This window comes from Mustelus asterias, unplaced genomic scaffold (genome assembly GCF_964213995.1).
Source record: "Mustelus asterias unplaced genomic scaffold, sMusAst1.hap1.1 HAP1_SCAFFOLD_594, whole genome shotgun sequence".
Lineage (NCBI taxonomy): Eukaryota > Metazoa > Chordata > Chondrichthyes > Carcharhiniformes > Triakidae > Mustelus > Mustelus asterias.
Genome location: NW_027590543.1, coordinates 92,040 through 114,943, shown reverse-complemented (window position 1 = coordinate 114,943; position 22,904 = coordinate 92,040). Strand labels below are relative to the sequence as shown.

The 22,904-nt window shown below is 48.5% G+C and overlaps 1 protein-coding gene across 1 annotated transcript in view; it reads left to right on the top strand.

The window, feature by feature from the left end:
- Positions 1–20,509, top strand: part of LOC144487102 (uromodulin-like) — a 70,670-nt gene extending 50,161 nt beyond the window's left edge. Inside the window, exons 2-6 of the mRNA XM_078205164.1 lie at positions 5,615–5,778; positions 11,462–11,710; positions 11,811–11,973; positions 18,002–18,083; positions 20,246–20,509. Of these exons, the coding sequence (XP_078061290.1) occupies positions 5,615–5,778; positions 11,462–11,710; positions 11,811–11,973; positions 18,002–18,083; positions 20,246–20,370 (783 nt within the window). The 3' untranslated portion in view covers positions 20,371–20,509. The remainder of the gene's footprint in view (positions 1–5,614; positions 5,779–11,461; positions 11,711–11,810; positions 11,974–18,001; positions 18,084–20,245) is intronic.
- Positions 20,510–22,904: the final 2,395 nt, after the last annotated feature.

The window sequence follows — 22,904 nt, the reverse complement described above, 5'->3', positions numbered from 1 at the left end:
GCTCTCTCCACTCACATTGTCTGTACCTTTAAGACTTGATTACCTGTAAAGACTCGCATTCCAACCATTATTTTGTAAATTGAGTTTGTGTCTTTATATGCCCTGTTTGTGAATAACACTCCCACTCACCTGAAGAAGGGGCAGCGCTCCAAAAGCTAGTGGCTAGTGCTGCCAAATAAACCTGTTGGACTTTAACCTGGTGTTGTGAGACTTCTTACTGTGTTTATCCCAGTCCAACGCCGGCATCTCCACATCATCCATCCAGCCAGCCCACCCCGAATCCCATGTGATTTTAGTTTTTGTACCAGTCTGCCGTGTGGGACCTTGTCAAATGCCTTACTAAAGTCCATATAAACCACATCCACAGCCCTTTCCTCATCAATTATCTTTGTCACCTCTTCAAAAAGCCCAGTCAAGTTGGTGAGACATGATCTTCCCCGTACAAAACCATGCTGCCTGTCACTAACTAGTCCATTTTCATCCAAATGTGCACATATCCCGTCCCTCAGTATCTTCTCCAAATGCTTCCCCACCACTGACATCAGACTCACTGGCCTATAATTCCCTGGATTCTCACTGCTTCCTTTCATAAACAAGGGAATAACACTGGCTATTCTCCAGTCCTCTGGAACCTCCCCTGTGGTCAAAGAGGAAGATATCTATTAAAGCCCAAGCTATTTCTTCCCTTGCCTCTCGCAGTAACCTGGGATCGATCCCACCTGGCCCCGGGACTTGTCTACCTTCATGCAATTTAGGATACTGAACATTTCCTCCTTTGATAGATTGACATTCTCTCGAGCGATCACACATCCATCCCCGACCTCAATATCCTTCCTGTTCTTCTCCTTGGTGAATACTGATACAAAGTACTCATTAAGGATTTCACCCACTTCCTGTGGCTCCACACATAACTTCCCTCCATTGTCCTTGAGTGGGCCTACCTTTCCTCTTGCTACCCTTTTGCTCCTAATATATGCATAAAAAGCTTTGGGATTCTCCTTGACCCTGTTTGCTAAACATTTCATGGCCCTTTTAGCCCTCCTAATTCCACGTTTAAGCTCCTTCCTACTTTCACTTTATTCCTCAAGGTCTTTGTCAGTTCTTAGATATTTAGACCTATCGGATGCTTCCTTTCCCCTTTTGACTAAGCAGATACCTGGGAACATCCCCACCTGGAGGTTCCCCTCCGAGTCACTCACCATCCCGACTTGGAAATATATCGGCTGTTCCTTCACTGTCGCTGGGTCAGAATCCTGGAACTCCCTCCCTAACAGCACAGTGGGTGGACCTACACCACACGGGGACTGCAGCGGGTTCAAGATGGCGGCTCACCCGCCACCTTCTCAAGGGGCAATTAGGGATGTCCAATAAATGCTGGGACTGGCCAGCGACACCCACATCCCAATAATGATTTTTTGTGAAGCGTTAGGATTCAGATTCTGGTTAAGATTGGGCACTGTTTACATAGGCGTGTCTGAACGTTGGGGTCAGAGGTCAGTGTAGGTGCGTATGAACATTGGGGTCAGAGGTCAGTGTAGGTGCGTATGAACATTGGGGTCAGAGGTCAGTGTAGGTGTGTATGAACATTGGGGTCAGAGGTCAGTGTAGGTGTGTCTGAACATTGGGGTTAAAGGTCAATGTAGATGTATGAACATTGGGGTCAGAGGTCAGTGTAGGTATGTATGAGCATTGGGGTTAAAGGTCAGTGTCGGCATGTCTGAACATTGGAGTTAAAGGTCAGTGTGGGTGTGTCTGAGCATTGGGGTTAAAGGTCAGTGTCGGCATGTCTGAACATTGGAGTTAAAGGTCAGTGTGGGTGTGTCTGAGCATTGGGGTTAGAGGTCAGTGTAGGTGTCGGTTAGATGCACGGACTGGCAATTCTGTGGGTGCGAACAGGACTCCAGGATGGTAGTCTGCCTACCTGGTGCTGGGCTACTGGATGTCTCCGAGCTGATAAGAGGCATATTAAAAGGGAAGGATAAAGAAACGGATGTCATTGTACACATTGGTGCAAATGACGTAGATAGGAAGAGCAGGGGGATCCTACGAGAGCAATTCAGGGAGTTGGGAAATAGGCTAAAAAGTAGGGCCTCCAAGGTGGCCATCTCTGGGCTGCTCCCAATGCCTTGTGCCAGTGAGGCTAGGAATAGGGAGATAGTACAATTGAACGCTTGGCTAAAGGACTGGTCCAGGAGGGAGGGCTTCATATTCCTGGATCACTGGGAAGTTTTCAAGAGAGGATGGCACCTGTACAAGAACGACGGGTCACAACTAAATTGGAAGGGCACGAATATCCTGGCTGGGAGTTTTGCTAGTGCAGTTCGGGGGGGTTTAAACTAATATGGCAGGGGGGTGGGGATCAAAAAATTAGGTCTACAAGTGTAGAGGCTGGGGACGAGCTTGGGGCCAGGACAAGGCTGGCAAAGAAGAAGAGCACTCTGGGGGAGGATGACCTCACTGGGCCCGGAGGTCTGGAGTGCATCTACTTCAATGCAAGGAGCGTAGCAGGTAAGACAGACGAACTTGGGGCCTTAATGCTCACGAGGAATTTGGATGTGGTTGCGGTGACAGAGACTTGGTTGAAAGAGGGACAGGGCTGGCAACTGAATATTCCGGGGTACAAGTGTTTTAGGCGAGACAGAGGAGGGGCCAAAAGAGGTGGGGGAGTAGCAGTATTAGTTGGAGAGCATATTACAGCAGTGCAGAGGGAGGACAATTCAGAGGGGTCGTGTAACGAGTCACTGTGGGTGGAGCTCAGAAACAGGAAGGGCGCAGTCACGATGTTGGGGGTATACTACAGGCCCCCCAACAGCCCAAGGGAAGTGGAAGAACGGATATGTCAAGAGATAATGGATAGGTGCAGAAAAAATAGGGTTGTTGTCGTGGGAGACCTCAATTTCCCTGGTATAGACTGGAAATCGCGTAGGGCTGGGAGTCTGAATGGGGAGGAATTTGTAAAATGCGTACAGGAAGGTTCTTTGGAACAATATGTAAATAGCCCGACTAGAGAGGGGGCTATACTGGACCAAGTACTGGGGAATGAGCCCGGTCAGGTCTTCAAAGTTTCGGTTGGGGAACATGTGGCAAATAGTGACCACAATTCTGTTAGCTTTAGGATAGTGATGGAAAAGGATGAGTGTTGTCCCAAGGGTAAGGTGTTGGATTGGGGGAAGGCTAACTTTAGTGGGATTAGGCAGAAATTGGCAGCTGTTGATTGGGAGAGGCTGTTTGAGGGTAAATCCACATCTTGCATGTGGGAGTCTTTTAAGGAACAGTTGTTAGGGCTACAGGACAGGCATGTGCCTGTAAAAAAGAAGGATAGGAAAGGAGGATTCGAGAACCGTGGATAACCAGGGAAATTGAGGGACTGGTCAAAAAGAAAAGAGTGGCGTATGTTAGGTCCAGGCAGCTAAAAATGGAGGGAGTTCTGGAGGAATACAAAGAAAGTAGGAAAGAACTCAAACAAGGAATTAGAAGGGCAAAAAGGGGTCACGAAATGTCCTTGGCAGACAGGATTAAGGAGAATCCCAAGGCATTTTATTCATACGTTAGGAACAAAAGGGTTGTCAGGGAAAAAATTGGACCTCTCAGGGACAAAAGTGGGGAATTATGCTTAGAGCCCAAAGAAGTAGGGGAGATCCTAAATGAATACTTTGCGTCGGTATTCACAAAGGAGAGGGATGTGTTGACTGGGAGTGTCTCGGAGGGGAGTGTTGACCCACTGGCGAAAATCTCCATCACAAGGGAGGAAGTGTTAGGTTTTTCAGGGAATATAAAGACTGACAAATCCCCAGGGCCTGATGGAATCTATCCAAGGCTGCTCAGGGAGACGAGAGATGAAATCGCTGGGCCTCTGACGCAAATCTTTGTCTCGTCACTGGACACAGGTGAGGTCCCAGAGGATTGGAGGATAGCTAATGTGGTCCCGTTATTTAAGAAGGGTAGGAAGGATAACCCGGGAAATTATAGGCCGGTGAGCTTGACGTCCGTGGTAGGGAAGTTGTTGGAGAGGATTCTTAGAGATAGGATGTATGCGCATTTAGAAAGGAATAAACTCATTAACGATAGTCAGCATGGTTTTGTGAGAGGGAGGTCATGCCTCACTAACCTGGTGGAGTTTGTTGAAGACGTGACTAGAATGGTTGACGAGGGAAGGGCCGTGGATGTCATCTATATGGACTTTAGTAAAGCGTTTGAGAAAGTCCCTCATAGTAGGCTGGTGAAAAAGGTTGGATCTCATGGGATAAAGGGGGAGGTGGCTAGATGGGTGGAGAACTGGCTTGGTCACAGAAGACAGAGGGTGGTAGTGGAAGGGTCTTTTTCCGGCTGGAGGCCTGTGACTAGTGGTGTTCCGTAGGGCTCTGTATTGGGACCTCTGCTGTTTGTGATTTATATAAATGATCTGGAAGAAGGTGTAACTGAGGTGATCAGTAAGTTTGCGGACGACACGAAAATGGTTGGACTTGCAGATAGTGAGGAACATTGTCAGAGGCTGCAGAGGGATATAGATAGGCTGGAAATTTGGGCAAAGAAATGGCAGATGGAGTTCAATCTAGATAAATGCGAAGTGATGCATTTTGGTAGAATTAACGTAGAGGGGAGCTATACGATAAATGGTAGAACCATAAAGGGTGTAGATACGCAGAGGGACCTGGGTGTGCAAGTCCACCGGTCCTTGAAGGTGACGTCACAGGTGGAGAATGGTGCAGGGGGCAGGGATTCAGGTTCCTGGACCATTGGGACCTCTTTAGGGGCAGGTGTGACCTGTATACTAAAAACGGGTGGCACTTAAATCCCAGGGGGACCAATATCCTGGCAGGAAGGTTGGCTAAGGCTACTGGGGAGAGTTTAAACTAGATAGGTTGGGGGGAGGGGATCAAAGTGACATGACTGAGAGTGAGGAAGGTAGCTCGCAAACAGAGAAGGGTTATAGGCAGTGCAAGAGGGCAGGTGGACTGGGAACAGAGAAGGGGAGAGGTCAGACCATAGGATTGAGATGTGTCTACTCTAATGCCAGGAGTATAGTGAATAAACAACTAGCTAAAGGAGGAGAGGGCTTGGGAGATGTTAGTAGCGCTTCAACAAACCGGGTCCAGATAAAGGCTGGCATAAAGACACTTTGCCTGAATGCACGAAGCATTCGAAACAAAGTAAATGAGTTGATGGCACAAATCCATACAAATGAATATGATCTAGTGTCCATCACAGAAACGTGGTTGCAGGGTGACCGGGACTGGGAACTGAATATACAGGGTTATCAGGCATTTAGGAAGGATAGACAGATAGAAAAAGGAGGTGGGGTAGCTTTGTTAATAAAGGATAATATCAGGACGGTAGTGAGAGACTCTGTACACAGGTGAAGGTTTGTCTGCAGGAGTAAACTGGGTAAAACTCGGCCTTGGGTAAAACTGGATTGAGTTTCTGGTCTTGGGGAGGAGCCGCCCCTGGGAAATGGACATCCTCCCCCCATCCACCCCACCCTGGGTGACAGAATGTTTCTGAATGTTATCTTCACAATGAAATTATATTTTACTGTCAGTCCCGTCACGAGGGAGACGGCTGGGGGAGTATATCCAACGTTCTGCTCAATGTCCACATGTGTTTGTTTATCCAGGTGAATGACACACACCTTATTTATTCCAACACCATCCGAGCCGCAGATGAAACAGAAGCCGGGTTAATTGTCATCAGAAAACCCAATCTCACCATCCAGTTCTCGTGTGTTTATCCACTGAGCATCAATGTCTCTTCAACCGTGGTTGTCTCGGCTGTTCACAGGTTTGTTCCTGAGAGGATGAAAGATTGCCCTTGGCAGTGTGAGTGTGGTGGTTATGTTCCTGGGCTGGGACCTTCTACACCGGTAACTCCAGCCCCCAATCCTCTTCGTTAGAGTGAGCCAATAAATGCAAATTAAACAAGAGGGGCTTGTTGTGTAGATTCACTGAACGCTCTCAGGACAGAACCATTATCTGGTGAGAAGTCTCGGTGAGATTATCATTCATCCTGAAAGTAAGGAGAAAAATGAGATATTGAAATATGTTGAAGCATGGGGGAGGAATCCTCAAAGGTAATTGGATTCAAGTCCATCCAGAAAATCATTCTGCTAATAAACATTCTGAATGACAGTTTTGGAGTACGGGGTTCGGGAGTGGGGGTCAAGGAGCAAGGGTCAGGGGTCAGGGGCTCAGAGGTTTACATTCCCTGAGGTGCAAAGACCCAGCTTGTACTTGAGCAGCGCACGCTGGTGAGACCCAGATTCTTCTAACCAGTGAGGGAATCCAGGGCTATGGGGAGAAGGCGGGAAAGCAGAGTTGAGGATTATCAGATCAACTCAGTCAAGACCCCATCCAGTTAGGGATGAGCGACCAATGATATGACAGAATTCTTCATCACGATGGAGAGCAATGTCGTTGATTCTGAGACTAGGATCCTGAATCTTAATAAATGATTGTACGATGATATGAGGCGTGAGTTGTCTCTGATAGATTGGGGGGAGTTACTGAAAGAGATGATAGCGTACAGGCAATGGCAAACATTCAAAGAGCGCATGGGGGAACTGCAACAATCGTTCATTCTGTCTGGTGTGAAACAGGGAAGGTGGTCAAACCATGGCTTACAGGGGAAATTAGAGATAGAATTAGATCCAAGGAAGAGGCAGACGAATTGGCCAAGATTAACAACAGACCTGAGGATTGGGAACAGTTTAGAATTCAGCAAAGAAATATAGAAACTAGAAGCAGGAGGAGGCCATTCGGCCCTTCCAGCTGCTCCACCATTCATTATGATCATGGCTGATCATCCAATTCAATATCCTGATCCCCCCCTTCCCCCCATATCCCTCAATCCCTTTAGCCCCAAGAGCAAAATCTAATTCCTTCTTGAAATCACACAACGTTTTGGCCTCAGCTGCTTTCTGTGGGAGTGAATTCCACACATTCACCACCCTCTGGGTGAAGACATTTCTCCTCACCTCAGTTCTAAAAGCAAAGGAGGACAAAGAACATAAGAACATAAGAAATAGGAGCAGGAGTAGGCCATCTAGCCCCTCGAGCCTGCCCCGCCATTCAATAAGATCATGGCTGATCTGACGTGGATCAGTACCACTTACCCGCCTGATCCCCATAACCCTTAATTCCCTTACTGATCAGGAATCCATCCATCCGCGCCTTAAACATATTCAGCGAGGTAGCCTCCACCACCTCAGTGGGCAGAGAATTCCAGAGATTCACCACCCTCTGGGAGAAGAAGTTCCTCCTCAACTCTGTCTTAAACCGACCCCCCTTTATTTTGAGGCTGTGTCCTCTAGTTTTAACTTCCTTACTAAGTGGAAAGAATCTCTCCGCCTCCACCCTATCCAGCCCCCGCATTATCTTATAAGTCTCCATAAGATCCCCCCTCATCCTTCTAAACTCCAACGAGTACAAACCCAATCTCCTCAGCCTCTCCTCATAATCCAAACCCCTCATCTCCGGTATCAACCTGGTGAACCTTCTCTGCACTCCCTCCAATGCCAATATATCCTTCCTCATATAAAGGGACCAATACTGCACACAGTATTCCAGCTGCGGCCTCACCAATGCCCTGTACAGGTGCATCAAGACATCCCTGCTTTTATATTCTATCCCCCTCGCAATATAGGCCAACATCCCATTTGCCTTCTTGATCACCTGTTGTACCTGCAGACTGGGCTTTTGCGTCTCATGCACAAGGACCCCCAGGTCCCTTTGCACGGTAGCATGTTTTAATTTGTTTCCATTGAGATAGTAATCCCATTTGTTATTATTTCCTCCAAAGTGTATAACCTCGCATTTATCAACGTTATACTCCATTTGCCATATCCTCGCCCACTCACTCAGCCTGTCCAAATCTCTCTGCAGATCTTCTCCGTCCTCCACACGATTCACTTTTCCACTTATCTTTGTGTCGTCTGCAAACTTCGTTACCCTACACTCCGTCCCCTCTTCCAGATCATCTATATAAATGGTAAACAGTTGCGGCCCGAGTACCGATCCCTGCGGCACGCCACTAGTTACCTTCCTCCAACCGGAAAAACACCCATTTATTCCGACTCTTTGCTTCCTGTCGGATAGCCAGTCCCCAATCCACTTTAACACACTACCCCCAACTCCGTGTGCCCTAATCTTCTTCAGCAGCCTTTTATGGGGCACCTTATCAAACGCCTTTTGGAAATCCAAAAACACCGCATCCACCGGTTCTCCTCCATCAACCGCCCTAGTCACATCTTCATAAAAATCCAACATGTTCGTCAAGCACGACTTTCCCCTCATGAATCCATGCTGCGTCTGATTGATCGAACCATTTCTATCCAGATGCCCTGCTATCTCCTCTTTAATAATGGATTCCAGCATTTTCCCTACTACAGACGTTAAGCTGACCGGCCTATAGTTACCCGCCTTTTGTCTCCTTCCTTTTTTAAACAGCGGCGTAACATTAGCCGTTTTCCAATCAACCGGCACTACCCCAGAATGCAACGAGTTTTGATAAATAATCACTAACGCATCCACTATTACCTCTGACATTTCTTTCAATACCCTGGGATGCATTCCATCCGGACCCGGGGACTTGTCCACCTTCAGTCCCATTAGTCTACCCAGCACTGCCTCTCTGGTAACATTAATTGTATTAAGTATTTCTCCTGCTGCCAACCCTCTATCGTTAATATTTGGCAAACTATTTGTGTCCTCCACCGTGAAGACCGACACAAAAAACTTATTTAAAGACTCAGCCATATCCTCATTTCCCACTATTAACTCCCCCCTCTCGTCCTCCAAGGGTCCAACATTCACTCTAGCCACTCTATTCCTTTTTATATATTTATAAAAACTTTTACTATCATTTTTTATATTAATTGCTAGCCTAGCTTCATAGTCTATCCTTCCTTTCTTTATCGTTTTCTTAGTCTCTCTTTGTTGTTTCTTAAATTTTTCCCAATCACTTGTTTCTCCACTATTTTTGGCCACTCTGTACGCAGCTGTTTTTATTTTAATACTCTCCTTTATTTCCTTCGTTATCCACGGCTGGTTCTCCCTTTTCTTACAATCCTTGTTTTTTGCTGGAATATATTTTTGCTGAGAACTGAAAAGGATCTCCTTAAAAATCCTCCACTGTTCCTCAGCTATCCTACCTGCCAGCCTGCTCTCCCAGTCTACCTTAGCCAATTCATCCCTCATCCTATCATATTTCCCTCTGTTCAAACAGAGGACACTGGTTTGAGACCAAACTTTCTCCTCTTCCATCTGAATCAGAAATTCGACCATATTGTGGTCACTAGACCCAAGAGGGTCCTTCACAATAAGATCCTTAATTCTACCTACCTCGTTACACAATACCAGATCCAAAATAGCTCGTTCCCTCGTCGGTTCCGTAACATGCTGTTCAAGGAAACTATCCCGACAGCATTCTAAGAACTCTTCCTCCATTCCACCCTTACCGACTTGAGTCTGCCAGTCAATGTGCATGTTGAAGTCCCCCATGATTATTGCCGTTCCGTTTTTACACGCATCCCTTATCTGCTTGTTTATAGCCCTCCCTACCTCAACATTATTATTTGGGGGCCTATATACCACACCTACTAGTGTCTTTCTCCCTCTACTATTCCTCATCTCTACCCATAATGATTCCACGTTTTGTTCCTCAGAGCCTATGTCATCCCTCAGTACTACCCTGATATTATCTCTTATTAATAGCGCGACCCCACCACCTTTTCCTTCCTGTCTATTCTTCCTAAACGCCTGATACCCCTGGATATTCATCTCCCAGTCCTGGTCACCTTTCAGCCACGTTTCTGTAATGGCCACTAGATCGTACCCACTTGTGCTGATTTGCACCATCAACTCATTCACCTTGTTCCGAATGCTGCGTGCATTCAGGCAAAGTGTCCTTATTCCAGCTTTTATCTGGACCCGCTTTGATGAGTCGCGAACACCCTCTCCCTCTACTCCCTTATCTAAATTACCGCCTTCATTCACTTGCACCCTCTCCTCTACCATTAATTTTGTAATTCCCCTTAGCCCTGCATCCTCCCCCCCATCAATTAGTTCCTTGATCCTAGTCAACTCTTCTAGCTCCCCTCCCCCCAACCTATCTAGTTTAAATTCTCCCCAGTAGCCTTAGCCAACCTACCGGCCAGGATATTGGTCCCCGTGTGATTCAAGTTCCACCCGTTTTTTGTATACAGATCACCCCTGCCCCTAAAGAGGTCCCAATGGTCCAGGAACCTGAATCCCTGCCCCCTGCACCAGTCCCTCAGCCACACATTCATCCTCCACCTCACTCCATTCCTGCCCTCACCTTCCCGTGGCACAGGCAGTAATCCTGAGATTACTACCTTTGCTTTCCTCTTTCTCAGCTGTCTCCCTAATTCCCTGTACTCCCTTTTCATGACCCCTTCTCCCTTCCTACCCACATCAGCGGTACCAATATGTACCGCTACCTCAGGCTCCTCTCCCTCCCACTTCAGGATTTCCGGGACGCGACTAGCGACATCCTGGATCCCGGCCCCAGGGAGGCAGGCCACCATGCGAGACTCCCGCCTACCTCCGCAGAAACGCCTGTCTGTCCCCTTCACCATCGAGTCCCCGATTAATACCGCCTTCCTCCTCTTTTCCTTAGCCCTCTGAGTTACAGGGCTGGACTCCACTGCGGAGACACGGCCACTGCTGCTTCCCCCAGGCGGGCTGTCCCCCCCAGCAGTACTCAAGCAGGAGTACTTGTTGTGCAGGGGCAAATCCACCGGGGTGCTCTCAACCACCCTAGCCTTACCCTTCCTGGTCGTCACCCACTTGGCCTCCTCCCGTGGCCCTGGTGTGACCACCTGATGATAGCTCTTGTCTATCACCTCCTCATTCTCCCTCATCAGCCTAAGATCCTCGAGCTGTAGTTCCAGCTCCCTAACACGGTCCCTCAGGAACCGAAGCTCGACACACCCCTCACAGATGTGGATGTCCGGGAGGCCAGATGCCTCCAGGACCTCCCACATCCTACACTGGGAACAACACACTGGTTTCACACTCATACTGGACACTTTATGTCAAGTAAGACAGTGAAAAGTTAATAAGAGTGTAAGGAAACAAAAACTCACCCCTGCTCGTCCAAGCCCTGTGAGCCAAAGCCCTGACAGCTCACTCAACTTCCCACTCACTCTGCTGCCCGCTACGATGCTGCCCGCTGTATACTTTGGTGCACTTTTAAACCCTCCCAAAACTTCCCCTGGCCTCTCCTGGCCTGACTTCCGGTTTTGAAAAAAACCTCCGATTTTAAACCCAAAATTAACCTCAGCCTGCTCCTGGGAACAATGAATAGGGATTGTTTGATTTGGAGTTAGGGTGAGGAGCAAGGCTTCAGTGAGTGACGTGTCTGTGTTTGAGAGAAGATTGAGGTTTTTGAATTGTTATGCCGCTGTTTCCAAATGCTGACATTTCCTCACACTTTCCTCCCTCAGTGTTGTGAATATAACTTTACCATCAGGAAAGGGGCTGTTTGAAAGCAGGATGCTTGTGTATCGTGATCCTGATTACAACCAGCCCTTCACTCAAACCCCAGTCCTACTTGGCGTTAATGACAAGATTTATGTTGGAATGATTATTTCCGGTGTTGATGCCAACCAGTTTGTGCTGACCCTGAGTAACTGCTGGGCAACCCCTACCAGAGATCCAAACTCTGCCACGCAATGGTTCTTTATAACGGACCAGTGAGTATCTTAGAAACAGACCGAGTGTCGCCCACATGCTTTCCTCTCAAACAGATGTTCAATCTTTCTGAGCTGTTACTGCCCATTCTGAATGAAACAGGTGCCCCAGTGTCCAAGATGGTTCAGTCAGCATCGAGGAAAATGGACTTTCCACCGTAGCCCGATTCTCATTGACTGTCTTTCGCTTTGTCGGAGATTCGAGTGAGGTTTATATTCACTGCCAGATTCACCTGTGCAATGTGCAAACCTCCAACTGTTTCACAGTAAGTACCTGTTGTGTACGGACTTCACATATTATATAATAAGAAGCATTGGAGAGTAATCGAACCGAGGATTTAAATCTGAATGTCAGACAGATCAGTGAGTTTGAGACTGTTAGAATCCAGTCAACTTGGAATCATAGAATCCCTACAGTGCAGAAGGAGGCCATTTGGCCCATCGAGCCTGCACCGATAATGATCCAACACAACCCCTATCCTTGTGACCCCACATATTTACCCTGCTAATCCCCCTGACACAAAGGGGCAATTTAGCACGGCCAATCAACCTAACCCGCATATCTTTTGGACTGTGGGACGAAAGCAGAGCACCCGGAGGAAACCCACGCAGACACGGGGAGAACATGCAAACTCTGTACACATGGTGACCTGAGCTAGGACTCGAACCCGGGTCCCTGGCGCTGTGAGGCAGCAGCGCTAACCACTGTGCCACCGTGCCCCCGGGAATCGAACCCGGGTCCCTGGCGCTGTGAGACAGCAGCGCTAACCACTGTGTCACCGTGCCCCCGGGAATCGAACCCGGGTCCCTGGCGCTGTGAGGCAGCAGCGCTAACCACTGTGTCACCGTGCCCCCGGGAATGGAACCCGGGTCCCTGGCGCTGTGAGGCAGCAGTGCTAACCACTGTGTCACCGTGCCCCCGGGAATCGAACCCGGGTCCCTGGCGCTGTGAGACAGCAGCGCTAACCACTGTGTCACCGTGCCCCCGGGAATCGAACCCGGGTCCCTGGCTCTGTGAGGCAGCAGCGCTAACCACTGTGTCACCGTGCCCCCGGGAATCGAACCCGGGTCCCTGGCACTGTGAGGCAGCAGCGCTAACCACTGTGTCACCGTGCCCCCGGGAATCGAACCCGGGTCCCTGGCGCTGTGAGGCAGCAGCGCTAACCACTGTGTCACCGTGCCCCCGGGAATCGAACCCGGGTCCCTGGCGCTGTGAGACAGCAGTGTTAACCACTGTGTCACCGTGCCCCCGGGAATCGAACCCGGGTCCCTGGCTCTGTGAGGCAGCAGCGCTAACCACTGTGTCACCGTGCCCCCGGGAATCGAACCCGGGTCCCTGGCTCTGTGAGGGAGCAGTGCTAACCACTATGCCATTGTGCCGCTTTTAGAACATCAGCCATCCATTGTGCATGTTGTTTTAAGAAAGCGGGAGGTGATTTAAACCAACAGGAATACTTCCAAAAAGATAATAAACTTTTGTCCAGCTGGATCCAAATTAAATCACTTGCTTTGTACCAATGAATAGCAGGGCAGGCTTGAAGGGCAGAATGGCCTGCTCCTGCTCCTATTTTCTGTGTTCCTCAGCCCCATCACACCCTGAGAATCTGACTGGAAAAGATACAGTTTAACAGAATATCATTAACAGCCTTAACATCCAATGGCATTCCCATCACTGAATCCCCCCGATCAACATCCTGGGGGTCACCATCACTGAATCCCCCACTATCAACATCCTGGGGGTCACCATCACTGAATCCCCCACTATCAACATCCTGGGGGTTACCATCACTGAATCCCCCCGATCAACATCCTGGGGGTTACCATCACTGAATCCCCCACTATCAACATCCTGGGGGTCACCATCACTGAATCCCCCACTGTCAACATCCTGGGGGTTACCATCACTGAATGGGCCAAATGAGATATATCCTCGGATTCTTTGGGAGGCAAGGGATGAGATTGCAGAGCCTTTGGCTTTGATCTTTGGGTCCTCACTGTCCACGGGGTGTGGCTTTTGCTACCAAATAAACCTGTTGGACTTTAACCTGGTGTTGTTAAACTTCTTACTGTGTTTACCCCAGTCCAACGCCGGCATCTCCACATCACGGGGATGTTGCCAGAGGATTGGAGAGTGGCGAATGTTGTTCCTCTGTTCAAGAATGGAAATAGGATTGACCCTGGTAATTATAGGCCGGTTAGTCTTACTTCGGTGGTCGGTAAGTTAATGGAAAAGGTCCTGAGGGATAGGATTTACGACTATTTAGAAAGATGCAGCTTAATCCGGGATAGTCAACACGGATTCGTGAAGGGTAAGTCTTGCCTCACAAATTTGATTGAATTTTTTGAGGAGGTAACTAAGTGTGTTGATGAAGGTAGAGCAGTTGATGTCATATACATGGATTTTAGTCAGGTATTTGATAAGGTCCCCCATGGTCGGCTCATGAAGAAAGTGAGGAGGTGTGGGATAGAGAGAAATTTGGTCAACTGGATAAGTAACTGGCTATCTCATAGACACAGTAAGAAGTTTAACAACACCAGGTTAAAGTCCAACAGGTTTATTTGGTAGCAAAAGCCACACAAGCTTTCGGAGCTCTTAGCCCCTTCTTCAGGTGAGTGGGAATTCTGTTCACAAACAGAGCTTATAAAGACACAGACTCAATTTACATGAATAATGGTTGGAATGCAAATACTTACAACTAATCAAGTCTTAAAGAGACAAAACAATGTGAGTGGAGAGAGCATCAAGACAGGCTAAAAAGATGTGTATTGTCTCCAGACAAGACAGCCAGTGAAACTCTGCAGGTCCACGCAACTGTGGGAGTTACAAATAGTGTGACATGAACCCAATATCCCGGTTGAGGCCGTCCTCGTGTGTGCGGAACTTGGCTATCAGTTTCTGCTCAGCGACTCTGCGCTGTCGTGTGTCGCGAAGGCCGCCTTGGAGAACGCTTACCCGAATATCAGAGGCCGAATGCCCGTGACCTTTCATTCGGCCTCTGATATTCGGGTGAGCGTTCTCCAAGGCGGCCTTCGCGACACACGACAGCGCAGAGTCGCGGAGCAGAAACTGATAGCCAAGTTCCGCACACACGAGGACGGCCTCAACCGGGATATTGGGTTCATGTCACACTATTTGTAACTCCCACAGTTGCGTGGACCTGCAGAGTTTCACTGGCTGTCTTGTCTGGAGACAATACACATCTTTTTAGCCTGTCTTGATGCTCTCTCCACTCACATTGTTTTGTCTCTTTAAGACTTGATTAGTTGTAAGTATTTGCATTCCAACCATTATTCATGTAAATTGAGTCTGTGTCTTTATAAGCTCTGTTTGTGAACAGAATTCCCACTCACCTGAAGAAGGGGCTAAGAGCTCCGAAAGCTTGTGTGGCTTTTGCTACCAAATAAATCTGTTGGACTTTAACCTGGTGTTGTGAGACTTCTTACTGTGCTTACCCCAGTCCAACGCCGGCATCTCCACATCGTATCTCATAGACGACAGAGGGTGGTGGTGGATGGAAAATTTTCAGACTGGAGACCAGTTACCAGCGGTGTACCACAGGGATCAGTGCTGGGTCCTCTGCTATTTGTGATTTTTATAAATGACTTGGAGGAAGGGGCTGAAGGGTGGATCAGTAAATTTGTGGATGACACCAAGAATGGTGGAGTAGTGGATGAGGTGGAGGGCTGTTGTAGGCTGCAAAGAGACATAGATAGGATGCAGAGCTGGGCTGAAAAATGGCAGATGGAGTTTAACCCTGATAAGTGCGAGGTGATTCATTTTGGTAGGACAAATTTGAATGCGGATTACAGGGTCAAAGGTAGAGTTCTGAGGAAGGTGGAAGAACAGAGATCTTGGGGTTCATATCCACAGATCTCTGAAGGTTGCCACTCAAGTGGATGGAGCCATGAAGAAGGCCTACAGTGTGTTCGCATTTATTAACAGGGGGTTTGAGTTTAAGAGCCGTGGGGTTATGCTGCAACTGTACAGGACCTTGGTGAGACCACATTTGGAATATTGTGTGCAGTTCTGGTCACCTCACTATAAGAAGGATGTGGAAGCACTGGAAAGAGTTCAGCGGAGATTTACCAGGATGCTGCCTGGTTTGGAGGGTAGGTCTTTTGACGAAAGGTTGAGGGAGCTAGGGCTGTTCTCTCTGGAGCGGAGGAGGTTGAGAGGCGACTTAATAGAGGTTTATAAGATGATGAAGGGGATAGATAGAGTGAACGTTCAAAGACTATTTCCTCGGTTGGATGTAGCTGTTACTAGGGGGCATAACTATAAGGTTCGTGGTGGAAGATATAGGAGGGATGTACGAGGTAGGTTCTTTACTCAGAGAGTGGTTGGGGTGTGGAATGGACTGCCTGCTGTGATAGTGGAGTCAGACACTTTAGGAACTTTCAAGCGGTTATTGGATAGGCACATGGAGCACACCAGGATGATAGGGAGTGGGATAGCTTGATCTTGGTTTCAGATAAAGCTCGGCACAACATCGTGGGCCGAAGGGCCTGTTCTGTGCTGTACTGTTCTATGTTCTATGTTCTATGTAACATCCTGGGGGTTACCATCACTGAATCCCCCCCACTATCAACATCCTGGGGGTTACCATCACTGAATCCCCCCCACTATCAACATCCTGGGGGTTACCATCACTGAATCCCCCCCACTATCAACATCCTGGGGGTTACCATCACTGAATCCCCCCCACTATCAACATCCTGGGGGTTACCATCACTGAATCCCCCACTATCAACATCCTGGGGGTTACCATCACTGAATCCCCCACTATCAACATCCTGGGGGTCACCATCACTGAATCCCCCACTATCAACATCCTGGGGGTCACCATCACTGAATCCCCCACTATCAACATCCTGGGGGGTTACCATTTACCAGAAACTGAGCTGGATCCAGCCGTATAAATACTGCGGCTCCCAGAGCAGGTCAGAAGCTGGGAATCCTGCGGTGAGCAACTCACCTCCTGACTCCCTAAAGCCTGTCCACCATCTACAAGGCACAAGTAGCACAGTGGTTAGCACTGCTGCTTCACAGCTCCAGAGTCCCGGGTTCGATTCCCGGCTTGGGTCACTGTCTATGTGGAGTTTGCACATTCTCCTCGTGTCTGCGCGGGTTTCCTCCGGGTGCTCCGGTTTCCTCCCACAGTCCAAAGATGTGCGTGTTAGGTTGATTGGCCAGGTTAAAAAAAATTGCCCCTTAGAGTCCTGGGTTGTGTAGGTTAGAGGGATTAGCGGGTAAAATATGTGGGGGTAGGGCCTGGGTGGGATTGTGGTCGGTGCAGACTCGATGGGCCGAATGGCCTCCTTCTGCACTGTAGGGTTTCTATGATTCTATGATTCTAAGTCGGGAGTGTGATGGAATATTCCCCACTCGCCTGGATGGGTGCGGCTCCAACAACACTCGAGAAGCTCGACCCCATCCAGGACAAAGCAGCCCCGCTCGATCGACACGCTAACCCCAAACACTCACTCCCTCCCCCACCGACGCACAGTGACAGCCGTGTGTACCATCTACAAGATGCACTGCAGCAACTCACCAAGGCTCCTTAGGCAGCACCTTCCAAACCCACCACCTCTACCATCTAGAAGGACAAGGGCAGCAGATACCGGGGAACACCCCCACCTGGAGGCTCCCCTCTGAGTCACTCACCATCCTTTGTGAAACAGGGGTTTAAGCAATTGGTGCAAATAGCTCAGTAAAATTGTTGGCAACATTCTGCTTCTCCATTGGAGAATCTCGGATCTGTCTCTCTTCCCATTTCTGGGTGATAACTGATAGAAAGGTTAGACGGGATTTTACAGGCTGGATGTTGTGGTGACACAAAAACAGAAAATGCTGGAAAATCCCAGCGGGTCTGGCAGCCTCTGTGGAGAGAGAATAGAACCAATGTTTCGAGTCTGGAATGATCCAATGTTTGTATTCGAAACTCTGACCCTTTGTCAGAAATCCATCCACCTGCATGTTGTGATGACCCCAGGTAGACAAGGGGTGGTGTGTGAGGAGGACAGGAATACTCCCAGGGTATGGGCAGAGACTCAGCGTGTTGGAGCTGTCAACGAATATATCTTGTTCATTCTTGCTTGTCAGTAATTGGCCCAAAACTCTGGTGGAAAATATATTTCAATGCCTGGGAGCATCACTCTCCAAATCTCTGCTCTCATCCTGTATCAGCCCAACAGCCATTTGCGTAGAGGTTACAGACAGTTCTTTCCGAATCGGTGAATTTATCTCAGACTAAACTGTTTATCATTTTTCCATTGACTTTGTCCTGAATGTAGCAATGTCCCAAAGGAAGGTCTGCGGGTGGAAATCAAACAGGTCCGACCATTCACACCACTGGCCCCTTTCACAACACACAAGGTAAATTCTATCGTGAAGAAGTACTGTTTATCTAAATCCGTTTACTGTTTCCCATCTTCTCTGTTCACAACCGCCCCCCACCACCGCTCCCTCTGTCCCCTCACACCCTCTCACCACCGCTCCCTCAGTCCCCTCACACCCTCTCACCACTGCTTTCTCCACTCTTCTGACTATCCACTCAATGAGTGCGGCTCCAAAACACTCGAGAAGCTCGACCCCATCCAGGACAAAGCAGCCCCGCTCGATCGACACGCTAACCACAAACACTCACTCCCTCCACTACCAGCGCACAGTGACAGCCGTGTGTACCATCTACAAGATGCACTGCAGCAACTCACCAAGGCTCCTTAGGCAGCACCTTCCAAACCCACCACCTCCACCATCTAGAAGGACAAGGACAGCAGATACCTGGGAACACCCCCACCTGGAGGCTCCCCTCCGAGTCACTCACCATCCCGACTTGGAAATATATCGGCCGTTCCTTCACTGTGGCTGGGTCAGAATCCTGGGAAATCCTCTCAAAAGACCGTAAGAAATAGGAGCAGAAGTAGACCAATCGGCTCATCAATTCTGCCTCGTCATTCAATGACAAGGGGGCACAGGTTCAAGGTGAGGGGGGAAGTTTAAGGGAGATGTGCGGGGGAAGTTTTCACACAGAGAGTGTTGGGTGCCTGGAACGCGCTGCCAGGGGAGGTGGTGGAAGTGGGTACATTAGCAACATTTAAGAGGCAGCTGGATGGATCCATGAATAGGGAGGGAATAGAGGGATACGGACCGAGTCAGGGCAGAAGGGATTTTTAGTTTAGTTAGGGCATTGTGATTGGCACAGGATTGGAAGGGCTGAAGGGCCTGTTCCTGTGCTGCACTGTTCTTTGTTCTTTGATAATCCTCAACTCCACTTTCCCGCCTTATCCCCAAACCCTCGATTCCCTGACTGATTAACATCTCTCTGTCTCAGCCTTGAACATTCTTAATGACCCAGCCTCTACAGCCCTCTGCGGGAAAGAGTTCCACACAGCGCTCCCCTCGGAGAGAAGGGATTCCTCCTCATCTCAGCACTGTGGGCGCACGTACACCACACGGGGATTACAGTGGGTTCAAGAAGGCGCCTCACCCACCACCCCCTTGGGGGTAATTAGGGATGGGGTAAAAACTGGTCCAACCAGCCACGCACACATGCCCTGAATGAATGATCAATAAAATCCCGTGTCCGAACGGCATATATCAGACGGTGAGTGTAGACAGGCGTCAGTCCTGTGTCTGATTCTATTCTCACTCTGCTTCAGAGAGCAGGGCTGGGTTTGTAATGTCACAAGACTGAGCATCCAGAGCCTAAGGCTGATGCTGTGGGGGCACAGGTTCGATTCCCACCACGGACACTGATGCCATTTCGATTCAATTCAGGATTGAATACGGATCCGGAAGATCGTCTCAGCAGAAAGAACCAGGGGGTTCCTGTCGATCTGAAAAACCCACCAACCTCCAGGAAGGAAACCCATCATCCTTACCCTTAGCAGAGGGGTCAGTACCCAGGGGGCAGAGATTGAAGGGGCAGGAGGTTCAGAGGGGATTTGAGGGGAAAGCTTTTCACCCAGAGGGTGGTGGGAATGTGGAACTCACTGCCTGAAAGGGTGGGGTCAGCGGGAGAACTCTCACAACGATTAACAAGTGTTTAGATGAGCATTGGAAATGGGTTGAAGGGCCTCTTTCCATGCTTTTCTTAATTCATTCGTGGGACATGGGCGTTGCTGGCCAGCATTCATTGCCCATCCGGGCACTCCGGTTTCCTCCCACACTCCAAAGATGTGCAGGTTAGGGGGATTGACCATGTTAAATTGCCCCTCAGTGTCCAAAGATGTGTAGGGTGTATGGATTGGCCATGATCATTGTGCAGAGTTACGGGGTTAGTTTGGTAGTTTGGGGCGAGATAAGATGCTCCTTTGGAGGGTCGGTGCAGACTCGATGGGCCAAATGGCTTCCTCTGCACTGTCGGGATTGGATGAGGATGGAGCAAAGGGAGAGAGGCTGCTTTCCGTCCTGACTGGAGGTGGAGATGCAGCAAGGACTCAGTGAACTATCTGAAGAATGAGGCCGAGTGGAAGTGTCAGGTTCTGGTGGTGTCCATCTGAAGGATCTCATCCTGGATTCTGTTTTACCATCAGGGCAATCGAACCGTGCAAACTCGGGATACGCATCACCCTGGCTGGCCCTGGGAACGCTGTGCTTCACTCTGATTATTAGCGGTTTGCCTGCATTGGCGCTGACTGTCCACAGCGAGGAAGATTAATCAGTTCGACAAGACTCAACAATGTCCCGGCAGACGGGGAAAGGCTTCGGAATTCGAATATTAATCGACACCCTAGTTTTAGCACCTTAATGTACTCACTATTACAGCATTCACCAATTCTTTCTAAACCACATCGCTTGTGTCAGTGTGATACTTTCTAAACCACACCGCTTGTGTCAGTGTGATACTGTCTAAACCACACCGCTTGTGTCAGTGTGATACTTTCTAAACCACATCGCTTGTGTCAGTGTGATACTGTCTAAACCACATCGCTTGTGTCAGTGTGACACTTTCTAAACCACACCGCTTGTGTCAGTGTGATACTGTCTAAACCACACCGCTTGTGTCAGTGTGATACTTTCTAAACCACATCGCTTGTGTCAGTGTGATACTTTCTAAACCACATCGCTTGTGTCAGTGTGATACTGTCTAAACCACATCGCTTGTGTCAGTGTGATACTGTCTAAACCACATCGCTTGTGTCAGTGTGATACTGTCTAAACCACACCGCTTGTGTCAGTGTGATACTTTCTAAACCACATCGCTTGTGTCAGTGTGATACTTTCTAAACCACATCGCTTGTGTCAGTGTGATACTGTCTAAACCACATCGCTTGTGTCAGTGTGACACTTTCTAAACCACACCGCTTGTGTCAGTGTGATACTGTCTAAACCACACCGCTTGTGTCAGTGTGATACTGTCTAAACCACACCGCTTGTGTCAGTGTGATACTGTCTAAACCACACCGCTTGTGTCAGTGTGATACTGTCTAAACCACATCGCTTGTGTCAGTGTGATACTGTCTAAACCACACCGCTTGTGTCAGTGTGATACTTTCTAAACCACATCGCTTGTGTCAGTGTGATACTGTCTAAACCACATCGCTTGTGTCAGTGTGATACTGTCTAAACCACACCGCTTGTGTCAGTGTGATACTGTCTAAACCACACCGCTTGTGTCAGTGTGACACTGTCTAAACCACATCGCTTGTGTCAGTGTGATACTTTCTAAACCACATCGCTTGTGTCAGTGTGATACTTTCTAAACCACATCGCTTGTGTCAGTGTGATACTGTCTAAACCACATCGCTTGTGTCAGTGTGATACTGTCTAAACCACATCACTTGTGTCAGTGTGACACTGTCTAAACCACATCGCTTGTGTCAGTGTGATACTGTCTAAACCACATCGCTTGTGTCAGTGTGATACTGTCTAAACCACATCGCTTGTGTCAGTGTGACACTGTCTAAACCACATCGCTTGTGTCAGTGTGACACTGTCTAAACCACACCGCTTGTGTCAGTGTGACACTGTCTAAACCACATCGCTTGTGTCAGTGTGATACTGTCTAAACCACATCGCTTGTGTCAGTGTGATACTTTCTAAACCACATCGCTTGTGTCAGTGTGATACTGTCTAAACCACATCGCTTGTGTCAGTGTGATACTGTCTAAACCACATCGCTTGTGTCAGTGTGATACTGTCTAAACCACATCGCTTGTGTCAGTGTGATACTGTCTAAACCACATCGCTTGTGTCAGTGTGATACTGTCTAAACCACACCGCTTGTGTCAGTGTGATACTGTCTAAACCACATCGCTTGTGTCAGTGTGATACTGTCTAAACCACATCGCTTGTGTCAGTGTGATACTGTCTAAACCACATCGCTTGTGTCAGTGTGATACTTTCTAAACCACACCGCTTGTGTCAGTGTGATACTGTCTCAACCACATCGCTTGTGTCAGTGTGATACTGTCTAAACCACATCGCTTGTGTCAGTGTGACACTGTCTAAACCACACCGCTTGTGTCAGTGTGATACTGTCTAAACCACATCGCTTGTGTAAGTGTGATACTTTCTAAACCACATCGCTTGTGTCAGTGTGATACTTTCTAAACCACACCGCTTGTGTCAGTGTGATACTGTCTAAACCACATCGCTTGTGTCAGTGTGACACTGTCTAAACCACATCGCTTGTGTCAGTGTGACACTGTCTAAACCACATCGCTTGTGTCAGTGTGATACTGTCTAAACCACATCGCTTGTGTCAGTGTGACACTGTCTAAACCACATCGTTGTGTCAGTGTGACACTGTCTAAACCACATCGCTTGTGTCAGTGTGATACTGTCTAAACCACATCGCTTGTGTAAGTGTGATACTTTCTAAACCACATCGCTTGTGTCAGTGTGATACTGTCTAAACCACATCGCTTGTGTCAGTGTGATACTGTCTAAACCAAACCGCTTGTGTCAGTGTGATACTGTCTAAACCACATCGCTTGTGTCAGTGTGATACTTTCTAAACCACATCGCTTGTGTCAGTGTGATACTGTCTAAACCACATCGCTTGTGTAAGTGTGATACTTTCTAAACCACATCGCTTGTGTCAGTGTGATACTGTCTAAACCACATCGCTTGTGTCAGTGTGATACTGTCTAAACCACATCGCTTGTGTCAGTGTGATACTGTCTAAACCACATCGCTTGTGTAAGTGTGATACTGTCTAAACCACATCGCTTGTGTCAGTGTGATACT